The sequence below is a fragment of the Ciona robusta genome, chromosome 11 (assembly GCF_009617815.1).
Source record: "Ciona robusta chromosome 11, ASM961781v2".
Taxonomy (NCBI): Eukaryota; Metazoa; Chordata; class Ascidiacea; order Phlebobranchia; family Cionidae; genus Ciona; species Ciona robusta.
In genome coordinates, this window is record NC_143245.1 from 5,750,896 (window position 1) to 5,761,709 (window position 10,814).

Consider the following 10,814-nt stretch of genomic DNA (forward strand, 5'->3'; position numbering starts at 1 on the left):
ATATAAAACTACAATAACATGTTTTGCATATAACATAATATTGTATAGTGCAGTGGGGGGAGATAGGACACCTTTTTTACATAATATCCAAATATCCTGATCGTGTTTTAAACAACTATCAACGGTCTATGGGAGTCTTAAGGATACGGTTTTATAATTTTTTGAATATTCTTTGTTTACTACCAAATGGGACGAAAGATAGAATAAAAAGGTTTCCCCTCTTCCCATCATTTGTAATTTCATCCTGATGTCGACGACGTAGGAAGTCGAAACATCGGTTAGCCAAAATAAAAGCACAAATAAGCCTGGCAGTAACAGTATATTTGTTATGTATAATGCTGTTAAACCACGACTCGAACCACAAATGACGTTATGTTGAAATTCGACCCGCGGCTGAACGCGTAACCACCACTGTAACACTTGCATATCTAATGCTTGATCGATTTTCGTTGTTTTTCTCGCTACACCTAAGCTCTAAGTTACAGTGAAGTACTTCATGAAAATTTCATAACGTGTATATACGAGTTTGTTCTACACTTGACACTTTTTTCATAAACACGACTCTGTTTATATAGTAAAATGGGGTATAAGATGAAACATGTTTTCATTCTCTTTTCGCGCCCCATTTGGTGGTAAACAAAGAATAGTTACAGAATTAAATAATCATAGTCGACTCTAAAATATGTTTTTTACTTGTTAAAAACACGATCAGGAAATATGTGATCTCTATGTTAACGGTTTATTCCATCTTAAACCATAGTACTACATGTCGTTAACTCTCGACGCTCGTAATTGCTCTAACCCAATGTTTCCTTATGCGTCGCACAAATTGTCAGCCAAGAATGTAAAAAAAAAAAATATTCGCCCACAAAGTTACATACGTGGTAAGTCGTATATGAAGCAGAACATCCGTGTTATAATGACTGTTTTTACCCCGCCATGCGAGGCTAAGTAATTTTAACTGTATCTAAAAATGCATTAATGAAACTATACGCCATGTCTTTCCGTTGGCTAAGGAATCGTGTTAGGTCTATAGGTCATTGGACTTCGGTTTAATCAATGAGTTGTTTTTGTACAACGCATGTCGGACGTTACGACAGTGTGTACATTATTGATTTCACTGCAGACGAGTTCCGTGAAAATTAAAATCAATAATTAGCGTTAGACGTTTCAAGACGGTTTTTGATGTAAAGTAACAGTAACAAATTGGAATGTAGAAATTTGCTGTTTTTTTAGTGATTCGCATGTTTTTGTCTACATCATCAAACTAACTTGTACAATAAAAAAAAAAAACAGCGGCATATAGCTTACACTGTTATTTCGTTTTGTTGTTAATGGAACTGCGTGTTTTTGTTTACATAATCGAACTAATTTTGCCAAAAAAATCCAAAAAACAGCTTGAATTTCGTGCAAATGAAGCATATAAACTGTTGTTGCGTGTTTTGCATATTGACATAGAACTTAAACGCATTAATAAGTCATGAGATAGGTGTATTTGTGTAAAACTCCACTGTTAAAGACCTTTATTTTGCAGTTTATAGTTTTATTAATAAGCTTCTCTCTGCAGCGGCTTTAAAACTTCACAATTAACAGGAATGTACAATGAACGCTTTAAGCAAAAAGTGCGAGAAAACAAAACAAGTGGGAAATAAAAATGGTGGCAATTAGGAAATAACTGTAAACCGTAAACGAACGTCAATTACTTCTTACAAAATTCGTTAGGTGATTTTTTATCGTTAGTGATATTTTACGCAACAGAGCTTTGTGCTAAAAAAACAGCACGACTCAATTCACAGTATAAAAAAAGAATAAATATACTCTTTTTTTTCTTAACACGCGTTTCATACTTAGTAATACTATTACACAGGTCTTTATACCACGCAGCGTAAACCAAGAAATCGCAACTGAAATTACAGTAAGAACCGCGAATCTTAACGCTTCAACAAACGAACTCCTGAAGGTTAAACCACAATTACGCGCCGCCTGTAACTGGTTTAAACTGGTTTAAACTAGTTTAAAGCGACACATACGCGTGTTAAAGAACCTATGCGACGTGTGATACAATTGCTAGATAAATCTTTGAAGACCATATTTTGATCAAAAACAGATCAAAAATGGCGAAACAAAGTATCGGGCGATAAAAAACACTGATAAAATGAACGCATCTATTTAAATACAGCAGGGTCAAAAACCCGGTATATCAGTTGCCGAAATTTTAAACAATAAATTTAACAACGAAAATGGGGAAACCAGACAAACTAAACCTGGATGACGTCACGTATTGTTTCTGACGTCACGAAATCGTTTCTAACGTCGTGATGACGTCACTGGTCGTGTTCTTCGACGAGTAGTGGACTGCATGAAGTTGTACTGACGGGGCTGATTGGTTCCTCGTTCCTGATTGGCTCGGATTGTATCACGTGTTCGGACACGGTTGACTGCGTGACCTGGTCGTCGCGGTTGTTCGCACTCGACGATGACGTAGCTGGGGGAAATTGATTATATAGTAGGGTAGGGGATATGGGACATCCAATCTATTTTCTCGTTGTAATTGGTAGTAAACAAAGAACATTCAACGAATTATAAAACCGTATCCTCACGACCCCAATAGAACGTAACTAATTGTTAAAACGATCACAATATTTGGATATTATGTGTAAAGGTGCCCTGTCTTCCCTCACTTTACCATAGTTATGGTGATGAGTTCAGCCTCGTATGGCGGGAAAACGACTGTCGTTATTTATAACACGTATGTTCTGTTTCATACACCTCGCGCCAGCTTACGAGTTACCAGGTATTTCATATTGTGGGCAATTAATAATTATTATGTTTTAATTTTTTTCAATGTATGGCTGACAATCTGGACAACCCATAAGGGATCACTTGGTTGGAGCAATTGCCGTTATTGTCTCTGTTTGTTTATAACGGTCAGTATCGAGCATCAAACAGTAACCTTCAGTTACGACCCCAGCACACACAGAGCCGGACAGTTCATGAAATATTAAAGTTTAAGAAGCTGCCAGAAGTAAATATTATAAATTCTAACTGAATTCTCGCTACCGACTGGAAGGCTTTTTCTGAGGCTTATAAATGTTTTAGGCTAATCAGAATAATGCGAAAGTGTATGCTGGTATTGTTGGTTAAGATGGGTCAGGTCATCCTCTTTCCTAACGGGCCATTTAGTAGTGAATGAAGAATATTTACAGAAATATATAGGCATAGCTGCGTTGTTAATTGTTAAAACATGATCAGGAAATATAGGATTACCGGCGCCGTGGCAAAGTGGTTAGCGCTCCTGCCTGTAACCCAGAGGTAATGGGTTAAAGGCTCGTCGCTGCTATCATTTGTGGGCATATGTGTTCTTGGGCAAGACATTTAACGGCAATTGCTCCAACCCAGTGGTCACTAATGGCTTGTCCAAATTATCAGCCACACATAAAAAAATCCTCCCCAAAAAAAACACCTAAAGAATAACATACATAATAACTCGTATGCTAACACGAGGTGTATGAAACAGTAAACCTGTGTTATAACAACTGTCAGTCAATCTAATTTGATCAATAAATCTAAAAACACAGAGCAAGGCATATACATTGTTATTGAGTATTTTACACAGAAGTTTAAACCCATTAATAAATTATGAGATGATGACATAAGTGTGAAAATGCTATTATAAACATGGCATTCATTCTCTTGGTTCCTGACATTATGGGTATGTGTTCTGGGCAAGACACTTCACGGAAATTGCACCGACCCAGTGGTCACTAATGGGTTATCCAAATTGTAAGCCATACATAAATAGATCACCCACATAGTTACATTCGTGTTTTAAACAATACATAGTAGCTTGTGAGCCGGCACGAAGTGAAACAGAACATCCTAAACCTAATTGTTACTTTCTGGCCATGCAAAAATAAAGCAAGTTATATTCATTCCTGATCGTGTTTTAAACAATCAACAACGCTTTTTTTAGACTTGTGAGGCTACAGTTTATAAATCTTTAAATATTCGTTGTTTGATTCCAAATGGGACGATAAAATAGTATGAAAATACAATCCATCTTCCCCCACCCTACTATATCACTGTTTAAGTTACTCGCCTCATCTGGCGTCGCAAATGTCTCACATTATCAATAAATCTGTATGTACCATTTTACCCCAACCTACTACTATTATCACAAACATTAGTTATGCGAAATAAATTTTTAAACTTATTTTTTTGGGTTATACTCTAATTCGTTCAACTTACCTTCTGGACTCGCTGGTGGTAAGGTGATGCTTGCGTTGTACGAGGGGGGTGATTCCCCGCTTGAAGACCTTGATCCACGTTCGTTCCGGGTGGCTGGTTTCAACGAACTGTACGAGGGTGGGGGTTCAGACATGTCTTCGCTATCGTTGGGATCAACAAAACTCATACGATCACTGCTGCTACAATAACGTCCCATGAAGGCTCTTGTAGGTGGAAGTGCTGTGTGTAAATAAGTTTATTGGATATTATATTACTGTGGGGTAAGATGAGATACAATAGCATCTAAGATGGGATAAGAAGATAGAATAGCATCCATTGTGGGAGTATGCGTCCTTGGGAAAGATACTTACTGGAAATTGCTTCAACCCAGTGGCCAGTAATGGGTTGTCCAAATTATCAGCCACACAAATGAAAAAAAACACAAAGTAACATACTTGGTAACTTATAAGCTGGCACGAGGTGTATAAAACAGAATGCTCGAGTTATAACGAGTGTCGTTTCCCGGCTACACAAGGATAAAGTAAGTTACAATCATTTATTCACTTACACTGTTGTGACATCCATGTGTTATGGGATCTATCTCTTCTATGTCGACTCGGGATAATTGCACCTCGTGCTCTGTGCATCAGATTCCGAGAGAAAAAGAGCAAAAGAGTGACGACCACAAGCACGGACATACAACTCACTATAAGACGTTGAGTTCCAGATAGGTTGACGAACACTATTAAAAATATTGGTAATGAGTTATGTGTATTTTAAGTAAAATGATGCAGTTTTTGCAATGTATTAAATAATGTATAGACTTTTTAATTGTTAGATTGTAGTTGGAAATGTAGCTGGTTACTTTTAAAACTAGATAAACAACACACAGTGTAACAGATAAACAAGACACAGTATACCAGATAAACAGCACAGTATAATAGATATACAAAAGACAGTGTATCAGATAAACAACACACAGTATACCAGTTAAACAACAAACAGTATACCAGCTAAACAACTCACAGTATACCAGCTAAACAACATACAGTATACCATATAAACAACACATAGTGTACCAGATAAACAACAAACAGTATACCAGATAAACAACACACAGTATACCAGTTGAACAAGACACAATATACCAGCTAAACAGCACACACTGACACTATACCAGTTAAATAACACACAGTATACCAGTTAAACAACAAACATACCCAATACAGCGAACAATATCTACTACATAAGCCATATACTAACTACTACAACCAGTGGCGCAACCAGAAAAAAAAGGGGGGGGGGGTTTAATTAAAAAAAAAATATTTTTTTTTTAATTTTTTTTTTGGTTTAACCAACATACTGTCATTTTCTTCCGAGTCCGTTGGTTCATCTGGGTGATTTCGTCCCGATTTGTCACAACGACAGCAAATATCTGGGTTTGGGCCCTCGCAATCCGTCAACATCCTGCTGTTGCATGTGGGGGAATAACAGTAGGAGGGTTGGCTGTTGTTGCCGCAAATACACATCTGGCATTCGTCTGCTTTCCCGAAAGGTGTGTACTCAGCACCATTATCAACAAAGTTTCCCTTGAAGTCGATGCATTTATCCCCTTGCGAAGCTGTTAAAGGAATGTCTGAATTAAAATTGTTTCTTTTTATATTTTTTGCTAGATTAATTAAAACATTTTTTTTAAAAATTGTAATGCAGCTTATTAGTTTTAAATTTTAAAGTCAATGCATGTGTCACCTTGCGACGCGGTAAAAAAATGTGTGAATAAAAAAAAATATATATATATAGTTCTTTTTATAATTTTTGCTGGATTAATTAAAAGAATTTTTTTTTAAAACAGTGACGTAGCATATTAGTTTTAAATATCAAAGTCGATGCATCCAAAGCGGGGCGATGCATTGCAAAGCGGGTAAAAGAAATGTGTAAGGTAAAAATAGTTCTTTTTATACAGGTTTTTTGTGGTTAATTTTTAGAACTTTTACAAAACCGTTAGTGCAGCTTATTAGTTTTACATATTGCCTGAACATAAATTTTTATTATTTTATTTCACTCAAAGAGAATAAGAATTTAAAGAATTATAAAGACCAAAAAAACTGTCTCATACTGTGGCGTATGACCATGTATGAAATAGTATTTTGATCACATGATTTAAATACTATGTTTTTTGCCTGCAATTAAATAATAGATGGTTACATAAGAACATAACTAATTAACTATAACAGTGTGGAAACTCTTTTTAAAATTATAATACCCCAAGTGGAGCAAAACACAATTTAAAATTAAAACTACAATTGCTGATTCATTCAGCTAATTACACGTTGATTAAATTCTTATTGATTTTGGTTCAAAGTCCAATTTCAACTTTGCAGTAAAAGTTCAATAAGAAATGCATTAAAAGTAAAATGTTCGGATACAGTTGGGTGGTTACTCTTAAGCGTTGTCTGGTACACGCCATGCTTTGTCATGGTTAAATAGTTTTCAGGTATTTAGCTGTAAATATGGTTACGCTCCAATACCAAAGCAGATCATATCTCTACTAGTCTAGACAGTAGCCTACACAATTCATGAATAAACATGCAAGCTTAACAGGCCAATTCTGGTACAAATCTCAGGTCCTATTACATTTCATGTTGTAGGACATCACCCAAGTAGAATGGAAATCAAAACTAATAAGCTAATATACAAACACAAGATAACGAATTTAAATGGCAAACATAAAACCATGTTTTGGCGTAAAAATATAGAATAAAAATTCGGAAAACTAACAAGTAAAACCATTGAAGCTATAAGCTATTAAAATATTGAAATAAACTAACTTTTAAACTAATAGAGTAAAAAACAAAACAGTTTTTGTTACTGAATATAAAATGTCTGGACAAAAATATTTCTAAAAATCCATTTATTTCATTATTAAACATTAAAGTAATAAAAATATGTAATAATTTATAAAATGTCTGAAAAAAATTAAAAACTACATATATATATATATATATATATATATATCTGAAAAAAAATGAAAAAGAATTTACTTTATTACTACACTAAAATTAATCAGGATTTAAAACGCAGAATCGCTTTAAATCCTCTGAAAAGTACTTAAGATGCCTCTGTTATGCAACATCTTAAAAATAACCTGCGTTAATTCTTTTATTGATTAGAAACAGCAGAAAAACCGATCAATAATGACAGAACAGGAATATTTGTTGGCACAAAAAACGGAATGTGAGGATATTTTAGACTTTGTAAAATTTGTGGAAAAACGTCCCTTGTTATCCATTGTTAAATAAACACTATATATTACAGAAGAGGTACTACTTTTTGAACACTATGCTATATTTCAATATTAGTACTACAATAATTCCATATGATTCATAACAAAAATAAAATTAGCTTGGCAGAAAGAAATACTTTAGATCCAGAAAAAACATTTACACACACTGCTGGTTGTGAAATACTACTTTAACACAGCCACTTACCTACAATAATTTGGGGACATTGATTTTCATCAGAATTATCAACACAATGCTGAATACCATCACATACTTGTCCCTTCTCAATACATTGCCAGTTGTTACATACAAAGGAATTAGCTCCACATCCCAGGAATTCAGCAATTCGAGAACTGAAAACAGATTCAAAATTAAATACTGATTTAAATGTTAAAAAATGATTTAAAGTAAAAAAAAAACAGATTTAACAGTTAAAAAAAAAATTAAACGTAAAAACCTAACTCAAAACTTAAAAAATGTTGTTTTTTAGGTAAAAGGTTTATATATATATCTTTTTAAAGGGTTATTTTGCATATGTTATTGCATTTTTAATATAGCAAAATCAGCAAAAGTTACTATACACTCTGTATGAGTGAGGTCTTGGAATGCAGGCCAGAATTGGCCAATTAGCATACAATACAAATGCAAGTATAAGTTGGCACACTGGTTTTAATACCTTTTATTTGATTTTAATAACGCACATAAACGAGTAATAGTTTGTAATTTTGCGCACTTGTTTTGTTGTTTGTTATATATTGTACAAAATAAAACAATATTCCAATTTGTATAAAGCTATTTTACATAGGTAAGGCCCTACAGTGTGGCACACCATGGGACATAAAAATCAGGCCATAGTTTTCCATTACCCCCATGGGAATAAAGCTACTTAGAAGCTAATGGCATTGCACTTACATTATAATTATAAGAAAACAAACTTAATAATCATTTCTGCAAATATTAACAGTCTTGTGTAAAATGCAAACATTGTGTCTTACAACTAAAATTAGCATCGCACTTTAAAGGCAGAGCTAATATTATCTTATTCAACATTTTCACAGTAGTATGAAATATGAATGATATTTAATATGAATATTTTTACTTTTTTAGCTGTGCAACCAATTTGGCTACTACAAGTTTTAAAAGAAACAAAAAATTAAATCTTGTCGTGTTTCTGCCAAAGTTACAAAGAAAAAATTAAAAGTATGCCATCATTAAGTACCTGTATCCTTTTAACAGCAAATGCTGCTTAAGTGCAGGTGAAACTCTCTGGGTGATGCTCAACAGTAAAGTGAAAGTGTAGCTTCCTGGGTAGGTTAGAGTTGGTGACATGAGCGGACACAAGCTTAGCACGTAATAGTTCATCACAACGCACTTGTGGTACCTGGAAAAATACAAATTTTAATTAAGGTGTGCTGAATGAATGAATGAATGTAACTTTTTTAACCTTGCATAGTGAGAAATGGTCTCTGTAACACATTTTGTTTCATTACAAATTTCCATGAGGTAACTTTGTGGGTGATATTTTGTTATGTACTTTTTATGTTTGGCTGACAATTTCAAAAACCCATTTTACCTGAATGAATGTAACTTACTTTATCGTCGCGGGGCCGGAAAACGACAGTCGTTAAACAAGGGTGTTCTATTCAAACACCTCGTGCCAGCTTACGAGTTACGAAGTTTGTTACTTTGTGGGTGAATATTTTTTGGGAAATTTTTTATTTTTTTATGTGTGGCTGACAATTTGGACAGCTGATTAGTGGCCACTGGGTTGAAGCAATTGCCATAAGTGTCTTGCCCAAGACACATAATGATATCAGTATCGAGCATTGATACTTACAACTTACCTATTCCAATACACCAAGTCACATGGCCCCTCTGACCATTCACAGCAGACTCTTTTACAAGCAGCCAGTGAGGGGGAGGTCAACTCGTGAGCGGTTGCCCTGGCCTTTTTCTTCAAAACACAAGCCAGATCGAGCAGGAAAAGATTGGTCTGCAGCATCTTGCATTCGCCATGCTGATTTGGGGTGAATAATCCGACAGAGCTATTCGAATTGCTTCCTCTATCTGGCAACAGTCCTGCTTCCAGGGATTTTGCCAAGACTAAAACCACTCCAGCCACATGCCATATATTAAAAGGTGTTGCTAACATTTCGGAAGAGTCTATGACAAAAACAAATTGTTTAATTGGGCAATATGAAAAAATCCTGGGGTATGTTAATGTATTACGCTGGTGGGAAGTGTTGGAGGTTGGTAGTAAGGGGTTGTTAGTTAGGGAAGGGGCTAATGGTTCCTTAATGGCTATAGGGGTTAGAGGTTTTTTGGTATATGGATTAGACTGCAGCATTTCTTAAACTGGGGTAAATTTACCCCTGGGGGTAAATTCCACTTATTTAGAGGGTAAATGAGTTATCAATCAAAATCCACATCAATTGACGAGAAAGAAAAATTGAGCCAATTCTAGTACTTTAACAGACATTAAACAACTCGTTGCCAAAAAGCTAGCGCATCTGTCGCATTAAATATAACTGATGTAATTAGTTGTTTTCGATTTTTTTAATAAATGAGCACCATATTACATATTGGGGTAAATCTGATAAGCATCTTTGTTAAAAGGGTAAAGCATACAAAACAGAAATAAAACTTTAGAATGATAATATATTAATATTTAGTGTTAAGAATACTTTCACTATAGGTCATTCACACGAGCAATAACTTGATTAAAAGCATAATCCCAAATAAAAAATAGCCATTCATGTTTATAAATTTCAACGCTAATATACTGTACTGTTGGTACAAAACAAATTTGTCAATTTCTAGAAAACAACACAAACAGTATTATCATTCACATAATACTCGAAGCTCAGCAGTTTTAGCAAACTTTACCTATTAACCATATTAGCTATGACTTTATGCAAGCCTGGTAAACATACATTGTGTAACCGCACTGCATACTAGGTTTTCAACACTCATGCAAAATAAGAAATCTCTTCCAAATACTCAAGCACGTCATCTGGCGGAAAGAAAAATATGAAAATTCAGCACCAGACGATGCTATAGTTACTTGTTGGCTGGCCTGTACATCCTTGCTCAATTTTTGCAACGTGAATAAAAATATTTCAACGGGTTGTAAATGCTAAAATATGTGCAATAAATTACGGTTGAGATCAGCTTTAAAGCGGTAAAGATTAGATTTAATGTATATTGTATGCAAAAAACATTTTTTTTTATAATCATATAGAGTTTTAAAAGATATTTTAAGAGTTATAAAACCGTATCCTCACAACTTTCATAAAAGGTTGTTAA

The 10,814-nt window shown here is 34.6% G+C and overlaps 1 protein-coding gene across 1 annotated transcript; it reads right to left on the reverse strand.

The window, feature by feature from the left end:
- Positions 1 to 1,522: 1,522 nt before the first annotated feature.
- LOC149728723 (uncharacterized) lies at positions 1,523 to 9,692 on the reverse strand. The gene is made up of 7 exons (XM_089888290.1): positions 9,353 to 9,692; positions 8,728 to 8,889; positions 7,716 to 7,861; positions 5,591 to 5,848; positions 4,796 to 4,969; positions 4,249 to 4,467; positions 1,523 to 2,485 (listed from the first exon to the last, which is right to left on the reverse strand). Exons 1-7 carry the CDS (start codon positions 9,658 to 9,660, stop codon positions 2,325 to 2,327), a joined length of 1,428 nt encoding a protein of 475 aa, XP_089744416.1. The 5' UTR covers positions 9,661 to 9,692; the 3' UTR covers positions 1,523 to 2,324.
- Between the last annotated feature and the right edge of the window lie 1,122 nt (positions 9,693 to 10,814).